Below are 26,748 nucleotides of genomic sequence, written 5' to 3'. Positions count from 1 at the left end.
AAAGTTTTGTAAAAATGTTTTTTTTTTTTTTTTTTTTTTTTTTTTTTTTTTTTTTGTTCTTTAATTTACACTGAAGTTAGTGAGGAAAAAAGTTTAAATTTTCGATCGATTTTTATTAATTGAAATTCTAATTAAAATTTTGTAAAACTCTATCTTAATGAGCAATTATTACTAATCGGGAAATAACTACGTGGCAAATGTCTAGCTCCAGGTAATTGGTCTGACTTAAAGAAAGCTCTAAATAATTTTTTATTACACAGTGCATCACGTGGTACCTCATCCAACTTACAGATTATATATAAGCCTAAATACATTCATAATGGTTTTATACCTATGCTTTAAAAATTACCAATTTTAAATAATTAAAGAAATCTTTCTGAAAGCATCACGAGTTTCTTTAGAAAAGGCTTTTCACAGCAACATGAACAACTCATTTTAACAATCAGGTTAAGGCAATATTTTCTGTTTTTCTAGATACATAATCCTTCACGATTCATACCAATATCAAAATAATCTTCTCTTGTATTTCACCTGTTTTATACACTATTTACCAATAAGTAATCGAACATCTGTGAAAAAAGAGATTAATTTAATTTATTCACATTCAATAGCTGGTAGAGCCTCCAGCTAGCAATTACAGCTGAGGCAATTACAATCTTTACCCTCCGAAGCATGCTTTACACAAGTGTTTCGATGATGGACAGTGGTATTTTCTTCCACTCACCTTAGAGAAGACATGTGGTTTCTTTCACCGATTTTGGATGGTTGCTGCACCCCTTAATTTGGCGATCCAACTCGTCCCAGAGGTTTTCTATGTGGTTCAAATCTGGACTCTGAGCAGCCCAGTCCAGTCAGTTCATCTCATTCTCATCATACCAATCCATGGTAGACCTCACAACATGACAAGTGGCATTGTCATTCTAGAAATAACAATGATCCAATCTGTAAAATTTCTACAGCATAGGAAGCACATTGTTGTCTAGAATAGTGGAATAGGATTCGGTGTTGAGCTTATCATGAATTGGGATCAAGTATCCCAGTCCGTGCCACGAGAAACATCCTCAGACCATAATTCTATCTTCGCCAAACTTTACTGTAGGCATAATGCAGTCAGGAAAAATACGTTCTCCATGCATACTCCAAACCCAGACTCTGTAATCCGACTGGTAGAGATTGAACCTCGATTCATCACTCCAGAGAACCTGTTTCCACTCATTCTAAGGTCCAATTCGACGTGTTTTGCACCACCACCTCAACTGAGTAGCGCGGTTGGATTTTGTAATTAAAGGCTTATGGGCGGCAGCACAACCATGGAAACCAATCAAGTGTTTCCTGGCGGTTAGTATTTATTGAAACAACAGTTGGAATACATATTGGAATTCCTGGAGTATGTGGGCCATCGGTTTGGTGCGGTTTTTCCAAATTTCTTTGGGCAGCACTCTTCGGTCTCCATCTCTTAGTTTCATGAGTCTGCCGGGTCGAAGTACATTCCGACAATCACCACTCACTTTCCACTTCTTAATCACAAAAGCCACTATCGATTTTGAAATGTTTAACTCTCACTAGATATGTCCCTAAAGGATCAGTCATTGCTCTGATAATTACGCCTTTCTCGAAGTCAGATAGCTCTGAATCTCGTGGCATGTGAGTAATGCCAATGCTGTTTCCTACAGAATATTTAAAGTACTGAAAGCGTGATGTAAATCAGGACAGCAAATATCCTGATTTGCTTGGATGTCCAAATACTTATTGGTAGCAGTGATGTCATCACTATTATATCAAAATAATGTTTGTCAAAATATTTTATTGATGCACTTTTATACCCTAAAATATCTGCTCTCAAATCATAATGTTATCACAAAATACCATATTTTGCAAGTGGTTCTAGCTGTTACATTTTTGCTATATATGATTTCTGATTTCCAACATTTTGATATAATAGAGACGATAAATTTTCCACTCATGTCCTGCGATAGAAAGCCTTTGACATCAATGTCGGAGTAACCATTACATTTTCAAAGATATTTACTTTAAATTATTGCGCAAATTCCGTAACTCTGCATGTGAAACTGTCATTGTATGTGAGAGAGAATTAACTGTTAAGTTTCCCAATTCAACTCCCACGATTATATTTTTCAGGATGGCATCTGTCATGACAAGAGCGTTTTTAAAACAGCCCAACTGAAAGGTTTTGTAAACGTTACCAGTGGAGATTTGAATGCTTTGAAACAAGCCATAGCAAAGAAAGGGCCGATTTCTGTAAGCATTGATGCTTCCCACAAGTCATTCTCCTTTTATTCGCATGGTGTCTACTACGATTCTGATTGCAGTAAGTTACAATTTTTTCTCAGTTTTATTTCAATGAATTTAATGAATGAATAGATAATGGAATACCTCAGAATATCTCGCGGGTTTTCATGATAAGGGATTATCTGTTTTAATTAGAAATCTTTCTAAAACACTGCAAGAACACTGTTTGCCTGGGTTAATTTGAAATTTAACATCCAAACAAAAGAATCCAGCATATAAGAATTTGCCATTTCCTGTCACTCATATAGCCCTATAAAACGCTTACAAATGTCGAAATGCATTACAATATATGTATATAATATATATATAATATACACGGTAAAAATGCTATGCATTACTCGATGCGACAATTTGCAAAGCCGTCTATCGGCAAATTTTGGAATTAACGGACCTATATCGTAAATGGTGAAAAATACACGTAAAAAAAGTCAAATAGGAATTTGTAGAGCTCTCGATTTAGTGCGAAAAGATAGCTTGCGCAAATTAATATTCAAAACAGAATATAAAAAATGAACATTTATTTGATTGCGATTGGCATTCTTGAGACCACGATTCTGTCCCCATCAGTTGCATATATACAGAATGTCTGTACCATGAAAATTTTCTGCTCACTCGGTCTCCAGCCATGGAAGGAGACGGACGTTCTGATAGCAGATGCTCAAGTAACCTTTCAACGAGCAGCTCAGGCAGAAATCGTAGAATTATGGTAGTAGGCTTTAAAGGCGATGATGATGATCCCTGTTCCCATAGGGGAAGCAACAAGTCAAGGAATGTTGCAAATCCCAGGGCTAGTAGTACTAACAGCAATAAAGAAAAACAGAGAACTTCTGATTATCTGAATACTCCATTTGGTGAGGAAGTACGAAAAGCCATAGCAAACATATTACCTAGGAAAAACACAGACGGCAACTATCCCAATTTTGAGATCGATCTTGCGGTAAAGGATGATAAACATATGGAAATAGATAAAGTATCCCAAGAAAAACACAAAATTGATGATGAAAACACCGAAACCTTCCAACAAGTCAACCCCCCAAAAGCAGCTAAGATCAAAAAAATTGAGGAAAATGTTGAAAACATGGACACATTTAACAGATATGAAGTACTTAGCGAAAACCAAGAAAAATCTATTAATAGGCCCGCTGCAATAAATATGAAATTATCAAGCAAATACAATATTACGCTCCAATCAATCCATAGGATATTCCCCCAAACAGAAAACAAACTCATCAGAAATATGATTGCAATACACCCTGCAACCGAAGAAGAGAGAACCCAAATCATAGAATTTTTAACAGTAAAACAAGAAGAATTTATCTTATCAGAAAACCAAGATGAAAGACCCTTAAAAGTTATTCTCAAAGGACTCCCAATTAACGCAGATAAAGAGGAAATCAAAAAAGAACTTGAAGAAAGAAATTACGTAATCAACAGAATCTCCCAACTTAGAAATTACAAACTGCAGTCCCTATATCCCATTTTCCTGCTGGAAGTCAAGAAAACTAAAAATGCCATCAGCATATACAATGAAAAATCCCTCCTCCACCTAAAAATCAAGATTGAAAGCTACCAACGAAAATCAACTGCAACAATGTGTTACAACTGTGCAGGGTTCTACCACTCCGCTAGAAATTGTAGATTAGCACCCAAGTGCATCAAATGCGGTGGCAAACATGCAACAAGAAACTGTAATATCACTGAAAAGATCATGGATCCAGTATGCGTTAACTGTAATGAAACTGGTCACACAGCTGCCTGGAAAGGATGTTCCAAATTCCCCAAACTGACAACTAATAATGGAAGACCCTCTTATGCAGAAATGACGAAGAAAAACGTTAGAAAACAAGACCCTCAACCCATTCCCCCACCACGAAAACAGAACACGGAGCCCACTTTGACAGCAGCTGAAGAACTCCCTTCTCTCCTAGAAACCCTCCAAATACTTAAAGACCTTAGAGAAATACTGAAAGAATTCCCAAAACTAATTGAAGCAGCCAAGCTCGCAAAGAAAACTGAAAATAAAGAAGAAAAAAAGATGATAATCCTGAACGCACTGATCGGCTAAGTCCCACCAAAAGTAAAGTCAATCCTCTGCAATATCCCAGCTTTCTGATTGGTCACCTACGTACAATAGTTTATCCCTCACCGAGCTCCGAAAACCCTCTGCATCACCCTCTCCTACTCCCCTGACAACCTGCTTTCCTATTGGCCGAGACAACTCTCCCTCACCTCCAAAGACCAAAATTTTGCTTGAAGATCCATGCCACTTGCTCTCCTTCCACCATCGAGTCAAGACCCATCACAGTTATCATGGCAAAATACTAAAAGTCAAGTTTTCCACCAGTTATGTCATTTAAGGGGATAGTCCTACTCCAAGGACTGGTGCCCCGATAAGCTGTCATCGAGATCGAGATGAAAATTTTCTGCTGATCTTACAAAATCGACTATCCAAACACACAGCTCAACTCAACCATGTCTAATATGAAATTCACATTGAATTCATATATTATGCAAATGAGAATGGAACATCGTACCTGTTCATCAGAGATTATAAAAAGGATGTTTACCGAGTTGTTCGTTAAAGTTGAGGATACAGAGATGTTTGGCAGCAAAGAGTATTGAGAGATATTGTTAATTTACGGCGAATGTGGGCATACGGCAAATCAGCTGCAAGGCTGTATCGTGAACGTTTCCCCTAAAGGCCTGCATCCTGCATGGCAGATTATTTTAGAAGTTTAAAGGAGATAGGTTGTGTGACTAGCGGACCTCATCGTTAGTAAATACATAATGCTTTTACAATGCATTACTTATGTTTGTTTTTCTTCTTCTTTGTGTAACACTTCCTATGTTGCTCAATATGCAGCGGGAAATTCAGTTCGGAATGCAAATATATGTGGTGGTTAACAGCGAAATTTTGAGCGATGTAAATGATCCTAAAAACAAGGAAGTGTCCGTTTCTTTCTTCAGCTCTTTATGATATGATAATTTTCGAAACTGAGACCCAAGAAATGTTCATTTTTTTTGCATTTTGTTTTGGGTATTAAGTGCATTTCTATACGATAGCGTAAATTTTTGTCAACAAATGGACAATAACAGCGACGAAAAACTGACATTTCGATATTTTTTTCTCTATTTCACATAAAAAAATTGTGTAAATATTGAGTTTTATTCGCTTTATGATTGGTAGATAGGGCATTAACGATACATATAATAAATAAGGTTTTTAAAAAATCTCACAATCTGATCCATTTTTTGTATTTTCTAGAAAGCGGATCAGATCAACTGGATCATTCCGTCTTAGCAGTTGGTTACGGTGTAATGAACGGTCAACCCTACTGGATCGTGAAGAACTCTTGGTCCACTTACTGGGGAAATGATGGTTATGTGTTGATGAGCCAAAAGGATAACAACTGTGGAGTTGCTACATCACCAACTTATGTTGAAATGTGATAGAAAAGCAAGCAGCTTCATCTAAGTGCCAAATAATTTTATAGAGGGGAGAAAACATTTTATTCTCAAGACAATTTAATAATATCTACTGAAATGCTGTTCAAGTTACAACTGTCTTAATAAAGAAGCATTTTCAGGTCTAGTGCAACTCAAGCATTTGAAATATGGTTTGTCTCAAATGCTTTATTGTCCATTTCATTTTAAGCCATCTAATTTTTACAGAAGTAATAATTTTCTCGCAAGTTTGACATAGATAAGGAAATATTCAAATAATTTGTTTGACCCTCCCAAACTTTTTTCCCCCCTATTTTGCTAAGGCTTTGTCAGCATATTTTTTATCAGATCAGGATTATGCAAAACACTGATATTCATCACTATACAAAATTTATTAGATTGCCAAGAAATATTAAAACTATTTTAAAAATAGATCATTCAAAAAGAGTCAACCTTTCTAAATTAAAACTATTCTGTTAAACTATACTCAGAAGTTATAAATTTATAGAAGATTAATTAAAAGATACATATTTCATTATAAACTAGTAACTTTAAGAAACTAGCCACTTCGCCAGGAATAATTTAAAAAAAAAAAAAAATCTCTGGTTCATAACTTAATATTGATGATTAGCATCAAATTGCTATAAATCATTTTAATAGCTTTACGCCTGTTTTCGTTTATAGCGGTCATGAACCTTCCGAATAAAGTCCCATCATATTATATTGTAGAAGTGCTATTAAAACTGTCCCAGTAATCCAACTTTCGTGGTACTCTAATTTTAATTGCTTATTCCTACACAGATATAAACAGAATCCTGTTTCCTTAACTTTCAAAGGAAAGAAAATCCCGTGGTGAAATATGTGATGGAAAATTAAGACAATTTGAATTTCAGGGAAACAGTTAAATCTACTTTTGGAAATTATGCAAAATAATCAAGATATTTAACAAACTCAAAATTTAGGATATGTGTAAACCAAATAAATGTGGTCGTTAGAAAGACAATACTTTAAAATAGTGTAAAAATTGCACAGCTATATTTTCAGAGTTATCAAGGAAAAAAAATGTCAAAATCTTGCTTAATTTTTTTATTAATTCAAATTTTTAAAAAAATCGTTTGGTGGTGCATATTCCTACCCACTAAAGTATATATAAGCAAAATTTTGTAGCTCTAGGTCAAATGATTTGTTCTATAGAGCAACAAAAAAATTCCTTTATTATTAGTAGAGATTATGAAAGAAATAATTTTTCTTTATGTTCTTACGACATGAATTGATAAATGTTTTGAGGGATAACTCAAATTGGTAAAGAAATCAATCTCGAATACTGTTTATCGATTAAAAAAAAAGGAATCCGAGCATAATTAAAATATCACAGTTTAAAACATTATTATAAGCTGTTTGAATTTAAAGTACATAGTAATATTTTGAGAATTAAATATGAGCAAAAAACAATTACTAAGAATATCAATATTTGGCAAAATTACATCAGGAAGCACAATATTTTTCAAAGATGCTTTGAACATACGAAGGAGGCCATTTTTAATTAACAACAACATTTCATATATTTTTGGCATCATGTTTATTTACATTCATGTAGCCACCATGCCTAGTGAACACATATATTTTTTTGCAAGCTATCACGATCATAATATTATAATGATGAAATCACAGAAACGATACAATAAATAAACTAATATTTTTTTGAATAAATACTTTTTTTTTACATTTCAAGTTCATAAATATGATTTTTATTAATTATAATTTGCAAAGTTACAATATGAAAACATCTAAAAATTATAGGGAGAAAAGTGACAAACCTCAATGCAAAAGGTAATTTTGAATAGTTTTAGAGTAATTTTATTGATCTAAAAGAATAAATTTAATTACAAAACATGTCTAATTATTCCTCACCATATAAACATAGGAAAAAGTCAAATAGAAAATACTTCCAAATTTTATTTTGGTGCATCTAAGCCATTTGCTTAGTGAAAAAGTTTTTCAAAATTAAATGGCAAGAAATACGCATGCAAAAAACGGGAGGAAGGGGGGGATAAGAGTGTGAAAATGCATTTCATTTCATGCATCAAACCCCACAATTATAATCAAAAGCTCTCTTCACATCTGGCACATCAAATACAAAACAAAAATTCGGACCATGAGAAATGTACCTACATGAAATAAAAACCTCAAACAGCATTTGAAGATACAGTCAAATCAACAAAGAAAAAAAGATAAATATTTACATTCATACACTAGAGATCTGTAACATAATATAATTATATATATGTAATAATAATAAATATATATATATAATTCAAAAGAATTTTTAAATAATTACTTTAAGGTTGGGAGGGAAAAAGTAAATATTATATACAAGAGCAGAAAATTCTTAAGATATAATATAAATGCCTTGCTTTACATTAATTCTTAGATTTAAAATTAAAATAGGAAGCATTCCGAACAAAAATATCCTATTTAATGCATCATTATTTATTATGAAGGAGAATATCAATAAAAAAGCTAGTACTTTTTTGTTCTAATATTTTGATAAAATAACATTGAAGGTTATGAACACACTTTATATTTATCCCTCATTTTATAATTCAAAATTAAAATATACTTAAAAAGCATTAAGTATAAAAAAATATTTATTAAAATTCAATAAATTTAGCAAAGTAATTACAAGTTGTTTGCCAATTCAAATTTATATTTCTAGGAGTTAAGGACTTACTGAAATATGTGAATTTAGGCTCTATTTTTCCCCAAAAGTAATAAAATGTATTCAATGCAATATTAAACTGCTTTAAAAAATATTTAAAAATTACGGTGAGTAGTAAAATTTTATCTTAAAAAATAAGCACCCTTGAGGAAAAAAATTAAGGACCAACATTAGCATAGCAGTTTTGATTATGGAAATAAGTTACAATGAAATTCATTAAAATGACGAAAAAATTATTCAGTTTTAAAAAACAGAAACAGAGAATACCACCAGCAATTATTGCATATTTTTCATAAACATTAAAGCTAAGTAACAGAAAATGTTTTTCTGCATATTTCTCATGAAAATTTAATCCAAGAACTTTCAATCCACATTTGAAATACTTTATTTACATTATAGTCTGTATTAAGAAGAATAAAAATATTAAATTACCACTTCATTAACATTTCAATTTCTTAATAGGAATAAAGGCAAAGTATATAAGGAAACAAATCTAGAATTAAAAAAAAAACATATAAGATTTTATTAACTACGTAGCAATCACTTTTAGAAATTTCACCAAGTCTTTCAACTGTTCAATTTTCTCGTGAATAATTTTTCACAACTCATTAGATTTTTTTTTTTTTTTTTTCAGTAGTGAAAAGTATCTGGTTTAATCAAGTTGTTGAGAAAGTTCTATAGCAGTTTAAGCAATTTTCTTTGTTAAGAGAGATTTATTTTTTCGTAAAGAGAATGAAGAATCGGATTCTGTCTTTTCTTTATGCCATAGGCAGCAATTTCTTTGGCTCTGTTCCTCTAAAAATACGTGATAATTTGAATGGGCTGCTGATGCTGATATTTTCAATTCTTTATCAATAAAATTCACCCAAAATTCCTTTCATAAAAATAGAGTTATAAATTAGCAGAACAATCTTGCTGTTTTTCCTTTTCAAATAACTTTAGCTTCACTTAACTTATAACTTTACTTCAACTTTATAACTTATAAGTATTTGAATAAAAAGATTATTATCTTTAAATCTGTTGGGATCAGAGTAGAATAAAAGACATATTACATATATATATATGATATTTCTTAATTAAAATTAAATTAATTTCCTATTTTTTACTCTAAATTAGCCTATGTTACTTCATTCTAAAATTTTCTCTTGCTCCCTGTTCCAAATCCTATTTTTAAAATTTAATTAATGTCAACATGCTCTCTAAAAATTGCCTTTTCTTTGTTTCCCATGCTGCAAGCGAAAGGATAAATATCCCTGGTGCCTAAGTAGTTTAAAAAATACCCAAGATTCCCTTTTCTAAGTCGTCACAAGTCAAAGAAATCCCTGCCCGATATACATGTGTATGTGTGCACTGATATCTCTTAATCTAATTTAATAATCTTAATTATTTTCTTAATTTGTATCTTAATTTAGCCCATATTCACTTCATTCTAAAATAGTTTATTTCTTGATCCAATTCCTCTTTTTTATTTAATTCCATATGTGCTCTATTCATAACTGCTCACTTCAGCATTTTCTCGTGCTTCAGGATAAAAATTCTTAATGCTTACCACATTCTTTTAAAGATACCCAAATTTCCCTTTCCTAACACTACTCAAGTCAAAGAAATCCCTGTCAAAATCTCATAATAAAATCACCATTGGGAAAAATTTAGGTCTTGTTTGCTCTTTCATTGCGATGTAAATGGACATCAGTTTCATCATCACTTTTTGTACATAACATGCCTCGCGTAGTAAAATAAGCTGAAGTTCAGAATTCAAAGTGTCTTTTATTCGGTCACGCAACTGCTAAAATATGTTTACATTTAAATAGTAGACAGGATAGTTAGCTATGCTAAATGACTCAAATTATTGAAGAATTAAAATTATACACAAATCCACAGGAGAGACTACTCATGCCTGAGATTTAAGTTGCTTTTCCCACATTAGAAATGTTGAATTCTTTAGAACATCATGAACATTTCATTTTATATTTATTTTTAGAAGCCTTTAACGATTCAATGTATTCACTTTTGTATGTCCACAGTGAATTGCTTACACATTTTTTTTGGCATATTATAAAAGAATTAAAAAAAAAAAAACTTTTGCATTAAAATTACATACAGAAAATATTTACATAATTTTTTTGATAAAATTGTTAAAATATAATAAGTATTCTGCTAAGAAATAAGTATGGAACAAAAGTACAACAATGAGGTTAAGTTACAGGTAAATCAACTTTACATCTTATTTCCTTTCTGATCATAAAATTATCCCAGAAAAGAAATTTTTTTCTTTCTTTCCAATGCAAGCAAAAGAGATTTTTTTAAAAAAAAGTTAAGTTAACGAAAGAGATATTTTTTTCTCCATGCATGCATATATACATACAATCATAGGAAAAAGTTTTTTCACCTTTGAAATCATTAATGCAAATGAATCAGCAACCAGCATTACTTCCTTCTTTATGGTCAGCACTTTTCATTGAAAGATGAGACAAAACAAAGAAAATTTATTTCTATACTAGGGCAAATCTAACCTCCTAAAAATGTTACTTAATCTTCAGAAAGAAAAATAAGCACACTTGTAAAAAAAAATTAAGCACTTTTAAGGCCCTTATATAAGAACCATAGAAATAAGCAGTTTTAATGACGCTACACACCCTGGATATTATTCTGAACTAACATGATTTTTTTCCTACTAAGTAGAAAGTTAATGAAAGTTTGCATGGATTAATCAATTTCTCTTCAGGTGTTTAAAGAATATAACAAAACTGAAGGCGGGCTGAGAAAATCCTAATCTTTTTAGGGGAAAAAAAAAAATCCCTTAAGCAATGGTATTTTATCAGATATATGCTATAAAAAAGATAAGACAGTCAACCCCATTATCATATTTTATTTAGCATCAATCTTCTATGTCCCCAACAATTAAAAAGCAGTGAATTATATTAAAACATCATCATTAAATCAGCAAAGGTGATGATTCATCGACATCTATTAGTAATATATATTAAAAGAAATATATACACATATATGCAATGAATTGAAATAGGATTTTCACTTTGCAGATATAAGTTAAATGCTTTGATATATACATCACAAGATGTCTAGAAGCTGTGCTAATTTCAAAATTTTTCTCAGATATTAAGAAATCCTTACAGAATAATCAGGGAAGAAAAATTTAAATCAAGAGAAGGGGCGACTTTATAAAGGACACACGATTCAACAAATGAAGTTATATACATTTTACACCAATACGAGAATAAGAAAAGAAAACAGAAAGCCATTATAAATTTAGATTGGGATGAAATAATTCAACTAAAAAGAAAGTTCACTAAGTGCAAAGAATACACTAGGAGGAATAATATAATAGTTGTATTTCTTATTGACTAATCATATGTTCATAAACTATTGGTATTTACAAATGGCATGAGACTGAACAATTTGAGATCAGTTACAGTGCAGAAACTATATATTCAAGAATTGTTTATTAATAATAGCTACAAAAGAATACTGGAAAATTTTTAAAAACTGAATAAAATATGTTAAAATGAACTACGATGTGCCTTCTTTTACACATTTAAAAAATGAATTTTTTAAAGTGGTTCAAAATCTGTATAACAGAAATATAATCTATCTTACTTATATGGAGATATCGTAAAATACTGCATTTAATATGTATTTTATGTGACACATTGTATAAATTTTCATATCCAATTTGCTAAAGCAGTTTATAATCAAACTTTTAATATAATATTTTGCGAGATATTGCTTGTAATGAATGTTGGTACTAATATTATTATAATGAGAGATATTACAAATTATCTCTCTTGTAGTTTAAATATCTTAACAACAAAGTTGGCAATGGCAGCGCTCCAATTCTCTTCACCATACAATTAGTGTAAGTTTCATCATCAGATGCATCATCTTTAGTGGCAGTTTCTTCTTTCTCTTTTTTCGAATCCACAAATTTTTTCCAAACAACAGTAGCAGCAGTACGGTGTAATTTTCTAAATGGTTCTGATGTAGTCTCAGAACTGGTACTAGCTGCCTTATCAGAATTAGTACGCTTCCTTTTGAGGAGTCGTTTCTTCTTGCTCCGAGTTGACTGACTAGGCGGCTGAGCATAGCTAGAAGATTCATCACTTGAAGAAGATTGTCGAATATTGGACACAGTAATTAATGAAAATAGTTCATTGTCAGATGAACCTTCAGGAACATCCATTTTATTTCCAGTGGATTCTTCAGGAAGTGGGGCAACAGATGCAGGAGCAGATAAAGATGAAGGTACTGGGTTTTGATCATCGTCACTGCTTGAATTACTATGACTTAACTGTTCCTCCATATCTCTCAATAACTGTAATTCAGCATGTCTACGCAAGAAATCCTCGAGAAAAACTGACATACGAGAAGGTAGTCTTGAACTGATCGTGTATTCAGGTGCATCAGAATCAAAATCATATTCTGAGTCACTCTGATTGTTGCTATTATCACTTTCATCATAAAATGGGATAACAATGCGTCGAATCTGACGCCTGGGTCGCCGTTCTTTTTGCAACAGCTTAAGTTTCAATTTTGGGTGCTCAAGATCAACATTGTTTCTGAGTAAAGTTCTGATCCTAGAGCGACAGATCTGTTTCAACATGGGTGGACAGATATCACCTATAAAAATAGCAAAACGTTAATTAAAAATATCATTCACACACATGGAAAAAAATTATATTAAAGTTATTATTCACACATATCTATATAAATAAAAGGAAACTGGATTCTTTTAAACAAATAAAATGATGGACTGAAATCAGATCTATTTTTATATCAAGTGTAATGCAGTGATTAATAAGGGTAAAATGAATACAATGTGGGAAAGTGAGAGAAAGAGAAAAAACAAACTTGATATAGAAAACTTTTTCCTCCAACCAAAATAAAATTTTCATAAAATATAATAACAAAATCATCATTTTATTCTTAATTGAAATCAATTTCCATTTTTCAAAATAAAATTATGATAAAAATCAGTTAGTGTTCACAACAAAATGACATGAAGAAAATCAGAAGGCATTAATCATCATTTGGTAATAACTTACAAATTTATATTGCTTACATGTTTGAATCAGCGGAAAATCTGAGACGATGCAGTTTCTTTTGACTTTAACAGTTTGAACAAAATGAGTTTCAGAGGTGCAATTTCAAATATAAATTTAATTTAAAATCAAAATGTATAAAAATGCTACTGCAAAACTCAGTAGCAATAACATATCTGTGCAATAGAACTTGTGTAATTGTAACCAAATAACAGCGTAATATTAAAGAGATAAAAACGTATTGACTCAACAAATGACAAGGCATAAATACTTCTCACCTTCTGATAGCAATTTGCCATCCAAATTCAAAATAAAAGCATTATTTAGTTCATTTAAGTCTTTAGTAATAATAAATAAAACACAAGGACAAATGTTTTTTAAAATTTGTTTGGTGCTGCACAAACAATGCAATTTTTAAGTTAAGGTGAGTTATTTGGGGTTCTCAGGAGTTTTATCTTTTAATTCAGAAAGTGTCTATCCAAGCAGTCAAACTATAAGTAATACATACCAAGAAGTTTTAAATGACTTCCTTATAATTGATGTAATAATTTTTGATTTTTAAATATTTTAAAATTATATATTTCAGCTTTTGAATTTCTTTCTAACATTTAATATATTTCTCTCATCTAAAAATTTTAATTTAAAACGTTACGATGCAGTTTTTAGAAATTGATAAATAATTAATGACAGCAATTAATGCAATTTCAAATACTTTTTCAAATTTACTTTCAGGAATTAATTTTCTAAAACTTCCAGATATGTGTAACTATATGGCAAGCAAACAAAATGAGCCAAGATCACATTGTGATTTCAAAAGAATTACCAAGTTATTCTTAGGAATGGTGGGAGTGGAGCAAGAAGAATATGGAAATATTTTTATTATTTTTATACAATTTAAATCCTAATAGCATTGTTTATGATACACACATTCTAATCTCATAGTCATTCTAAAGAACACAAGAAAACACTTAATAGGAAAAGTATTGAAAAAATAATTTAAAAAAAATACATAAAATTAAAATACTAAAATAAATTTATATAATTTTTATAATCTACTTTCATTATATATATATTAGTTATCTGATTTTTTTAAAGTATTTTTACATAGCAAATAAAGAATGCTTTATAAACAAAATAAATATTATAAATTAAATAAATTAAAATACAAATTGTATGTACAGGTGTTTTTAAAAATATCTTAAATTCATTTTTTAAAATTTCATAATAGTAAAAAAAAACTTATTTGATACAGAATATTTAATAATTATTTTTATAATTAGTACAACAAATATCATGTAAATTCCAGAAAAAATGGTTAAACTTTTTAGGTCACTATTATTATTATTCAGATATGAGCTAAATCTGAAGCAAATAAAATTGGATTCATGTATAAAATTAACTATATTATTTGCAAATTTCTCTTCAAACATGAGGAAAAGCAAATAAGTAGCTTATTTAAAATTTTCCTATAGCACTTCAGGAAAAGTTTATTATGATAAAAAAAATTAATATAGTATACTATTTTGGCCATTATTTATAAAGTCACTAAAAAGAAATTCAACATTAGTTAATATCCTTCAACTAGTAGTGCAATGAACAGTTAATCTCCATGTTTGTAGTTCAAATCCTAACAACAGTAGTCTAATCCAAGAAATGACATTCTGTTTCAAAATATTATTTATATTCTAGATACTTCATTAAAATTTTGAGTCAGAATATTCTTTAAATATAAAATTCTAGATCCAAATCTTGTAAGCATTTTTTTTTTTAATTTCCTTATGTTAGGAGCAGTTTTGAAAAAAAAAAATATATTGTTATAATAATTTATTTTTCTATGGTTCTTTACATTTTCCTGACAACAGATTGCAACTAAATACAGAATATTAATACTTCCCAAAAACAAATATTAAAAATATGATCATGATCTTACTAAGTTGTGTGGGAATGACAGATTCCTTAGGAGGAGGTGATATAAGTGGTGCAAAAGATACTGATAATACTTTAACAGTATGCCACTTAGTTTCAGAGATTCTAGTAATTTTCAAAAGCTGGAAAAAAAAAAGAGATTCATGCAAAAATATAAAATCTGTCATCAAACTATTAATACAAGTTTTTCTAATGATAATAATATAATCATAGTAAGTATTAAGTTTCATTTTGATCCAAATCAGTAATACCATTTAATATAACTACCTATAATTTATATGAAATAAAAGAATATTGATTTTTTTTTCAAAGTACAAAATATTATCTTTAATTTTTTTTAATGTTATCCTTCCCATATCATTTGAAATTTAATAGTCACCAAAAGTAATAAATAAATTTTCAAATGAATTCTAAAAAGTCATTTTATCAAGACCCATATAGTAAACTTTCAAAAGAAGCACAAATTTCTGATCATATGTTTTATTTAACAAGCAATATAGGCACTATGACATAGCATTGTGTGTGTGTGTTTTTTTATCAGGAAAATTTTTCCGTATAGGATTTTTAGTAGGCAAAAAAAAAAAAAAAAAAAAAATACAGCATGAATCCTTGTGCATATTTATAACTGCTATCCATTATCCAAATGTTTAGCCAACATGGACAGTGGTGAATCTAAATTGCTTTCAACTTCAGATAATATTAATATGCTAGTATTTTGATGGGTCTTATGATACACTATTTTATTATGCCAGAAACAAATAATATATTTCATGTAAGTAGTAATATAAGTGACAATTTCATGAAGAAACTTTTAATAACTCTACAAACAAAGCCACAAAAAAAAAAAAAAGATAATAATGAAGCTATTTACTGCTTTAGCCCATTACTCCATGCACAAACAATTTTAAATTTGTGACAAATACAAGTTTTCTTTTCAAAGAAAACAAAAGGATTAAAAACCATACTCAGACTAGTTTAATGCTTCAAACGAATTTCTGAACTGCCCTCAGAAGTCATGACACAATTAACATTCATATCCCTAAACAAATGTTATCTGTAGTGCTCATATATAGTTCCCTTCAGTATCATGCATTTCAAAATGTTATATTTATTTAACATTTTTTTCCTAATTTTAACAACTTTTATAAAGCAAAAATGTGATGGATTATTTTATAAATATTAATATAAATGCATGATATACAGAAAGAATATGAAGAAATTTATCATCTAAAAATTGAATGTCCAGATAATATGCTTGTATATACAGCCTAAAGGTACAGATATAATTTTTTTTTTTTTTTAACTTATACTACACTAACAAATCAGCATTCTTTTTTCTAATGTATTATAATTGAAGTCAACACATTATTCTATAGGTATATTTTAAATTTACAACAGGCTTAAACCAACCTTTTCATTTAATGGCATTATTAATATGCCACCAACTTTAACCAAGTTTTTTATATATGGCTCATATTCTTCAGGGCATGATGCTCCACAATATACTCTGTCATATTGAGGGCAGTTGCTATCTAAAGTAAGACAATTTCCCACCATGAAAGTAGGTTCACAGAATTCACATTCATCCACTGCATCCGAATTTTTCAAAAACTCATCTAATCGTGCGTATGCAAAGTCTACAAGTTCCTTATATAGTTCAATACCATGGTTGGTACCATAAGGACCTAAAAAAACAAAAGTATCATGAGAATGTCACATGAAAACTATTTTTCTTAACATAGGAAAACAAAAATTAAAATATGAATCAATAGCAGATTTGTAACTTTCTCACTAATTCAACAGCATGTACAATCTTGTACATAAAGCAATTTTAGACAAGGAACAAATCTTTAAATAAACAGATTGCATAAAATTGCTACTATCAATGTAATCAACTTGGCACATTTGGATACTACTGCATAATGAGAAGTATTTATCACCAAATTTTAAAGATTGTTACAAATAGAGTGGAAGCAATGAAAAAAATGCCAAATCATTATTTCACACAAGGCAAGACACCAAGCACAACTTGAAATAAAAGCAATTTTTTCACTCTTTTATAAATAAAAATTACCTATTTAATTAAATTGCTATGAAGACATTACAAAAAACTCCCTGAATTCTCTAATATTTATCCGAATAAGGGATAGGGGAATTAGATATGGAGATAAGAAGTTTCTGATATAATGGATGGTTTTCGATTCTTGGATGTATACAAAAAGGCTACAAGATTGAGTTACCTCTACTTCCATAATAGGACATCCCTTCAATAAGATGTCCTCTTATGGTGATGGCCATTACGACATGACCTGAGTTTCCACTGCTAAATTATCATAATATTCATTCAGATAATCCTGGATACTTAGGTAGGTAGAAGTAACTATAACATGATTATGCAACAATATTTGAGAGCAAACTTTGAAATATTTATTGCAAATTTTGTGATAACATATAATCACATATCAAATCAGCAGTTATAAGTTAAGTGAGATAAATATCATATAGGAGAAAGAATATTATATATAGCATGTTACTTTAAATAAAAAAGTTAACATGCATTTATGTAATTACATTTTTTAAATATATATATATATCATTTTAAATATAAAATTCTTTATATAAAATATTATAATATACAAATTTTGTGCACTTTTATTTTTCATGAAAAAGATATTATCAGTGGCACCAAACCATTTTTAAATTTAACATTTCAAAAATTGCAAATTGCATCAAATGATTTTTAAAAACTGCCAAAAGTTTAATTTTCAAATGAATTATTAATTTATAAAGAATGATGTAAAATTTAGCAACAGGGGTGTTTGTGGGACCCCAAAAAATCCCCTGAAACTTTTACGGACTTACTACCGACATTTTGGAGTTTCGAGAAGGGAGGGGGGGGGGGGTGAAATGAAAAATTACGATTATGAAGTATTGAATGACCTAATTATAAAAGTTCAATGAATTACTTTTTTTGCAAAATTAATAACCATTAATTTTGCAAAATTAAGACCTTTGAACCCAGGTCACATGATCGCACATTTGGTCGAACGAAGTCTCTGCCTTTTTTTTCTGCCGCGCCTACTTGCCGAAAAGAATCCAGAAGAGAATGTCCGAGAACCAGGGGAATGAGTCATAACTCGCAATAAGGAAAGAACAAAAAAGAAGTTTTTCCCCCTTTTCACGCATTATCACTGCCTTTGGAGAAAGAAAGGAAAAGTTTTCACCACACACACTGAACTTGCGTTTTCTGCTTTCAAAGCAAACAAAATTACCCAGATCAAAATAAATAATTCATTATTATTCCTACTTCCTTTTGAACGACGATCCCCGGAATTTCCGGGTATCAAAGTTCAAAATCCCCGGAATTCCGGGGTTTCCCCGGAGCACAAACACCCCTGTAGCAAGCATTGTGAGTAATAATTCAAAGATAAATGAATAAAATGATTTTGAATATCTATCAATAGAAATAGAATATTTACTCAATAGAAATGGATTAAAATAATTTTTTTTTCATATAAGAAAATAATTAAGATAATTTTTTTTATATATGAAAACAATTTTCTACTAATTAAAATTAACTATCATGAAAATTTTATTAAAATTTTCCATATGTGTCATTACATTTATGAGCAATATTAAGAAATTCTATTCAGTAATTTTGAATTTTTACAAAGTATAAACTATTTATGAATCATCACTTATATATAGAGGTTAAAGAACATGACCTACCTAAAAGCAATCCGGCCAAAGTGCTTAGATATCCACTTCCACTTCCAAGATTTAAAAATGACAAACCAGCTCTGAGCTTTAAAGCTTCCATAACTACTGAATAAACACAAGGTGCAGATAAATGTAAATTTCCACTACGCCATGCTATATCTTTATAGGCATTCTGTTTGTGGTCATCTAAGTAATAGTTTCCTCTGTCTACAGATCTAAACACACGCTGAATTAAAGGAGTTTTAATAAATTCTGCTTCCACTAAATGGTCAATGAGCTCATCATTATTTTTTCCTGCGCTGACAGTGCCACCCATGTCGCAGATTAATGTCAAACTATATAAAACGAATTAGAAAATAATTAAAAACATATCAATCATAATTTTTATTTTAATTTGACATCTTATCAATTTTAACCTTGATAATATAAAACAAATATTTTATGTTTATTTTATGTATTTCAAATTTTTTATAAAGCCAAACATTTTTAATTAAAATTATTTTCAAACTACACAGCTAAAATAAAGCTATCCAATATATTTATAAATATGTACTGCATTAATACATACAGTGCCTCAAACAATTGAGAGCACACCTTACTTTTACTTGATAAATCTGACTTCCAATATAAATAACACATTACTAAGAAGTGCAAACATGTTTTTCTTTTTTACACTTAACAAATGGTTCGATTTAGAATAAAAATAAAGAAAAAAGAACGAAAAACTTCTAAATTGAAAAGTTTTAGAAGCATTTTAGATAAACATACACAAAATTTTATCTCAAAAATTTGAGAATATACGAAAGAAATTTTTTCAATATCTCGCATAGAAACAAAGTGTCGCTGTTAAGTTGCATGTCTTTTGGCTCTTGTAATGGCCTCTAAACGTCATGGTACCGATTCAACAAATTTTTGGCGGTATCTGAAGATATTTTACCCCATTCTTCTTGCAACACTTGTTTTAAATGGGTTTTGTTTCTAATTTTGTTTTTTTGTGTTTGTTATGTGTAACTGCTATTTACAATGAAAAAGACACCATATTTTGACATTACTTACATTCTGTTTGGAGTTATTGTCCTGCTGAAAAATGAAATTTCCATCTAAACCCAAATTTTTAGCACTCTCCATTAGATTGCTGCGAAGTTATATCCAAGTAAACCGTATGGGTTTTAATGCCATCCAGAAGAATTAAATTTCCTACCCCGGATGAAGTTATGCAACTTCAAATCATGATGGAGTCACCACTATGTTTAACTGTGGATGTAAAGTTTTTGTATCCAAAGCAATATTAGACTTTCTCCATACAGTAGGATGGTTGTCACTGCTAGAAATGTTGAGTTTTCTTTCATTACTAAATAAAATTTTCTTTCAAAAGTTATTGGTCTTCAATTGATGAGTTTTTGCAAACTTTAAATACTTTGTCCAAATTTGCAAGCTGATGAAGTGTTTCTCTCTATAACAATGCGACTTTTATATCCAGCTTATCTAATGGCATTTCGCACAGTTTCAGCACTTACACTTTTGCCTATGATTTGAGAAGTTTCTGCAGCAAGTTGGAAGAACCATATGGTCACAGCAATCTAAAGGAAAGTGTTAAAAATTTGAGTTTAGATGGAAATTCCATTTTCCAGCAGGATGACGACCCCAAACAGAATGCAAGTAACATCAAAATATGGTGTCTTTTTCATTGTAAACAGCAGTTACACACACCACCACAGTACCCCGATATCAATACCATTGAATATTCGTGGGCCATACTTGAAAAGGTGGTTCTAAAACACAAAATTAGAAACAAAACCCATTTAAAACAAATGTGGCAAGAAAAATGCGATGAAATATCTTCAAATACCACCAGAAATTGGTAGAATCGGTACCATGATGTTTAGAGGCCATTATAAGAGCCAAAAGACATGCAACTTAACAATGACACTTTGTTTCTATGCGTGAAATTGCAAAAATTTCATTGGTGTATTCTCAATTTTTTGAGGCAAAAATCTGCATATGTTTATTTCAAATGCTTCTGAAATTTTTCAGTTTGGAGGTTTTTTTATTGATTTTTCTTTATTTTTATTAAATTAAACTATTTGTTATGGATAAAAATAAAAACATATTTGCTCTTCTCGGTAATGTGTTATTTATATTGGAAGTCGGATTTATCAAGTAAAAGTAAGGTGTACTCTCAATTGTTTGAGTCACTGTATATCTAATAAGTACTACAAAATTATGTTTTTAAAAAATGAGTACAAAAATACTTCGTTTTCAAGTATGTAAATAAAGTAAAAGAAATGGATTTATACAATGTACTTTTAAGTAAATATATTTATACTAAGTTGATTCATGGTGGAAATATATAATAAGGATTTATAAGAACTCATAGTCTTTATACTGAAAATCTGGGTAACATATTTGTCTACACATTATGTTTTTAAAATACAAAATTTTGTTTAGTAAACAAGAAGGTATATTTTTTTTAATGTGCTTTTATGTTATTTCTCATAATATAGAGAGCATAATATCTCTTAATCAAAATATATTCCTATCTTTATTAATACTGAAGGAGAATGTATGATAACTTTCTAAAGGTCAGAAAGTTTTATGCTGAACAACAAAAATTTGCACATGTATATTTTAAAAAATGGTGATCATTTTCAAAAATTTTTTTAACTGATTAAAAATTAATTAAGTAAGATTTTGATATTTTCCACAATAATTTCATATAAGTATTATGGCATCAAACTAATTTTCATATTATTTTTTAAAATTAATAATTAAAAAAAGCTATTTAATCCCTAGAATTGAAAACAGTGTATTTTTGGAGATAATTTTCAATAATGATTTTTGTTATAGTAATTAAATTCAAATTATTTTTATTGTTTCTTCAAAGCTGATAACAGAATAACTGTTAATAAAGATTTTCTTCTACAGTTAAAAATTAAGGTGAAAAAGCTTTGTGAATCAGGCATACAGTTTACATAAAGAATCAGAAAGTGAAATTCTGCTACGAAAAAGAAAACATGAGATTTGAAATAGAATACCCATATACCTAAATTTTTAATGACACTATGATATCAGACTTGACTTAATTAGGAAGGTTCATGCACACAAACAGTACAGGTAAGCTATTAAATAACAATCTTAAAATTTATTACAATTTGATTTTTAAAAAATATTTTTCAAAAAAATCATGAGTAAGTTAAGAGATTTAATTGAAATTAAATACTGTAATACTGAGGCAAACCAGCTGGTTCCAAAGTAGAGACAGGTAAATAAACTGATAAATAATTGCAAAATCTGACCAACATTTTTTTTAATGATTAAGTGTTAATTTTCAATCAACAGAAGATTAATGGATAACAAAATAAAATGATTAAAAATAAAATGGAAACAAAAAGAATGGAGAAAAATATCAGAAACACAAAATAAAATTAAATTAAAAAACATGATATAAGATGGCAAAGCTTTGCAGTAAAAATTTTATTTAATATAGAAGCTGCAATCAAAAGAGCAAGCTTTATTATATAACAATTAATTTTGTTTTATAGTGATTATTTTTATATCACAATGTTTACAAATATTTTTTAAAATTTATTTTGATTGCCATATATAAATCGTACATAAAAAAAATTCTCAGGTATTTTTTATTAGTGATAAATAAAGTAAAATCTTAATAGTTTCTAAGCATCTAAATGACAGCAATAATGTTAGTTTCTAAGAATGAAATTTTAGCTTTCAGGGGGTGACAGTTTATTTACAACCCTTCATTTTTAAAATTACAGTACTGTAACTATTATATTCAAAACAGCAAAGAAAAACATAACATGGCATTTATGTTCTTATATGGTCCTTTTTATTAATTACATTGCAATCATCTAAATGTGTAGCGATAAAAAGGGGGGAAGGGGATGTATATAGTTGTGGGTATGTGTAAAGTAAAAGTTCACAGGTATTTTTTTTATAAGTTAACAACTTCTTTATGAAAATTATATGAAAATCAAAGTCAATAAAACAGTAAAAAAAATTTTCTTTTAAGTGTTTTTAGAAATAAACAAAAAATAACAGAAGACACAGCAACTATATATATATATATATATATAAAGACATTTCTCAACTAAGAAACTAAAAAAAAAAAAGTCTTTTAATTCATTTTCATGTATAACTAGGTAAAAAAAGAAAAAAAAAAAAAAGTCATATAAAAGAATACAAATAAATCACATTTAATATTAAAATCTGCTATCTATTAAATATGAATTAATTAGTCAATGTTTAATGTCATCTAACATAATATTTTTCCAATGATTTGAAGAAACATGTACATAAGAATTTAGAAGTTCATCCTTAAATTCTGATTATAGTATCAGGAAGTATAACTGTTGAACTTGTTAACAGAATTTATAAAGCGCCACATGATATTGAAAATTTTGTATCTTCTCCTCAGAATTTATTTCAAAAAGAATATTAATAGCTAAACAGTTGACAGGGATGTCTAAGCGTAAGGGAAACCAAAAGTTGTCAAAAATTCTGAATCAGAATGCGGCAAAAAATGATTAAAACAATCAAATGTGTGAATGCTATTCTGTATAGTTGTATGATAAAATGTGAAAATAAAAATAATTTATAGTAATTGCCAAATGCATGCAAAAAAAATTTCACTGAAGTGACTCGGTTAATTTTACTAAGGAAGAAGAGAAATTATCAACCTTCACTCTTAAAATGAATAATTTAACTATTAATGTCTCATTTGATATATGAGTAAATATTAATATCATATTTTTAAAAAAGTAAATATAAGTCATTCATGAAAATGAACAACCAAAATCATGCAATTTAAAGATTTTCGCTGAATTACCATTCTAATTAAATTCTATTCTTTTCCTTTGTTTGAAATTTAAAAAAATCATTGACATGAGTTTTTAAACATTAAGCTGATTTTCTATCACATTATCTAATTAAAATACTATTTTAAACTATTAAATTAAAGAAGATGCTTTATGCAAAATAATTCTTCAAAAGTAAAAAAAATTAACAAAAAATTTTAAAAAATATTTTTATTATTGACTATTTAAATCTATATGCAGTGAACACTATTTAAGAAATACCAAAAATTACAATAAAGTGAAACTTTGGCTTAATTCCAAATGATTCAAAATATTAACGTGATGCATATTTAAGTACATATAGGTACAGTAGGACACATTTAACTACTTATTTTTAATTTTTTTACTTATAGAAGCAAAATTATATTTAAAAATTAGTGTTTTATAATATTATTAATTTTTATTCTTTCAACACTTTTACTACAAAAAAATTAATTTTTATCACTTTATTTTATTTATTTATTTTAAGGATAAGGTTCTGAAAATTACTGCATTTATGTATTTATTAAAAACTAAAAATTCTGCAAATAGCAATATGTTATAATACAGACAGTGATATCAGACAACTTTTTGATCAATGCATATTCAATAAACTGTCACTAAGATTTTCTTAATCCCAAACTTGACATATAGTTTTATTAAATGTAAATAATTATTATCAACATTTATTTTCATTAATATAGAGGATCTAAAATACAGACTCATGACATTAATTAATTATATCACTGATATAATATTTTGATCTCTGCACAATTATTTTTATCTATTTTTTGATACAATAAAAAGTAGATACATAAGATAATCACTATTATGATAACCTAGACTATCAGGCCCAATGGGGAGTGTAAATTAGCAACCATTATGGTAAAATACTAATTATTACTAATTTAAACCATAGGTACCTTCTTTGCCAGTCATACTTTCGTAGACATCAACCAAAAACCTTATATATGGGAATTTTAAGTGTATGAAAGAGGAAACAAAAAAAAAAAAAAAAAATCAGAATATACTTAGAAAAGAATTACCAGATTTGCAATATATTATTAGATCTTTACATACAATTTTTTTCCCTGTTGGTCTCAAATTTTTAGTCCCTTTTCAAATCTAAATGTAAGTACATCACAGTCATTCACCTCACATTTATGATAGATTTATTGGAGAAAGTACAGAATTGTCCAATAGTTTCAAAATTGCAATCTTGATGTGCTTGCTCTCTTGCAGAGTTCCAAAATTAGCTTCAATATCACAATCAGTGTTGTAAAAAATACCAAAAAATTTGCCAAATATGTGGACAATTTTTGATATTAACCAATTAGAAAACTTCAAAAGGTGAAATAAAAGTAGAAAAAAATTACCAATTACAAAGAATAGATTTAACAATTCAATATTACAGACAGTATTACTCATGGCCCTAACAAACACGAATTAACAATGATGCATGTAATTGGTATTTAAATTACCTCCTGCCAAAACTCCAACACTCCATTTCTTCAAATTTCCTAGGGTAAAGTCTAAAAGTATAATAAATCATCAAATAATTAATCATTTACTTTGCGACCATTAAATCACTGAAGACATTCAATAAAATTCATCATAAAATTAATATTTAGACACAGAAGTTTTGTTTCAAAAATATTTTAAATGAAGTAAAATCCACAAAATCATACTAGGTGAAATTTAATAACATATGATAACAAAAGTACACACCTAACACACATATGGTATGACAAAAAATTTTTAAAAAATGCTAACTATAACAAAATGGAGAGAATTTGCAACAGTTTTGCTTTTTTAAAAATTTAAGAAATCAAGATTTTATTAGAATTTAAAAAATTCATTCTTTCGAATGTTTATTCAGCGGTTTCAAATCACAACGTCCAACAAAAAGATAAATTAATTTATATGAGGTAGCTTTGATAATTTCCTCCATTTCTTCACATATTTTACCCTATTTCATAAATACTAATCAAAAAAGGAACTGAAGGAATTCAACAAATAAAAAAATGCACTGAAAATTTTATAAATCAATATAATTTTAAGAAGTTCATAGCATTCAATATCAAGAACACATACCAAACAAAATCGAAACTGAAAAAAAAAACAAAAAAAAACTGCGAAATATTTTCAAATGCTATTAACATGCAATTGACAATTATAAGCATATTTCACTTGCAGAATTCGAAAAATGGATGATCTTATGCACGAGACTATAAATTTGTTGACGATTAGTGCGAAAACAAACAGACCAAAGCGTAATCCTTTAATTTGAAAACATTACATACAGAAGAATATGATTTAAAAAAAATCAAGGATTCCTACTTAAGATAAAGACTTCTTCAGAAAGTAAACAATTCTTTAAAGGCAATAACTAAAATTAATTTTTTTTAAACCTATAAATTACAAGAATTCTAAAATGAACATTTGGAAATAAGAAGTGACAAATCTTGTTGCCAACTTTAAGACAAAATTCGTCGAAATAAAATCTCAGACATCGATCAATGATCAATTCTAAAAAAAATACAATGCAATTGATATATTTTTTTTACAAATGAAAAATTATATTTTCGATATATAAATTATTATAAAATGTAAAAATTAAATACTTAAGCTTTTTTTCCCATGTTGCGATACTTATTTAGTTATTCCTATTTGCTAAGTAGATGATTAATAATGTCATTCATTTTCAAAATTGCAAGTT

The 26,748-nt window shown here is 28.8% G+C and overlaps 2 protein-coding genes across 3 annotated transcripts in view; one reads left to right on the top strand and one right to left on the bottom strand.

Annotated features, from left to right (window-relative positions):
* Window positions 1-5,923, top strand: part of LOC129972561 (digestive cysteine proteinase 1-like) — a 36,501-nt gene extending 30,578 nt beyond the window's left edge. The window contains exons 9-10 of the mRNA XM_056086741.1: window positions 2,140-2,329; window positions 5,576-5,923. Coding sequence (XP_055942716.1) covers window positions 2,140-2,329; window positions 5,576-5,760 — 375 coding nt within the window. The 3' untranslated portion in view covers window positions 5,761-5,923. The remainder of the gene's footprint in view (window positions 1-2,139; window positions 2,330-5,575) is intronic.
* Window positions 5,924-7,111: 1,188 nt separating this feature from the next.
* Window positions 7,112-26,505, bottom strand: LOC129972562 (protein-L-isoaspartate O-methyltransferase domain-containing protein 2-like). Of its 2 annotated transcripts, XM_056086742.1 has the most exons (6): window positions 26,370-26,505; window positions 25,511-25,561; window positions 19,186-19,511; window positions 16,867-17,141; window positions 15,461-15,578; window positions 7,112-13,108 (listed from the first exon to the last, which is right to left on the bottom strand). In XM_056086742.1, exons 2-6 carry the CDS (start codon window positions 25,534-25,536, stop codon window positions 12,261-12,263), a joined length of 1,593 nt encoding a protein of 530 aa, XP_055942717.1. In that variant the 5' UTR covers window positions 25,537-25,561; window positions 26,370-26,505; the 3' UTR covers window positions 7,112-12,260. The 2 variants fall into 2 exon arrangements, with proteins under 2 accessions (XP_055942717.1, XP_055942718.1); XM_056086743.1 differs by lacking the exon at window positions 25,511-25,561.
* Window positions 26,506-26,748: the final 243 nt, after the last annotated feature.

This window comes from Argiope bruennichi, chromosome 6, assembly GCF_947563725.1.
Source record: "Argiope bruennichi chromosome 6, qqArgBrue1.1, whole genome shotgun sequence".
Lineage (NCBI taxonomy): Eukaryota > Metazoa > Arthropoda > Arachnida > Araneae > Araneidae > Argiope > Argiope bruennichi.
This window is presented reverse-complemented; position numbering and strand designations above follow the sequence as displayed.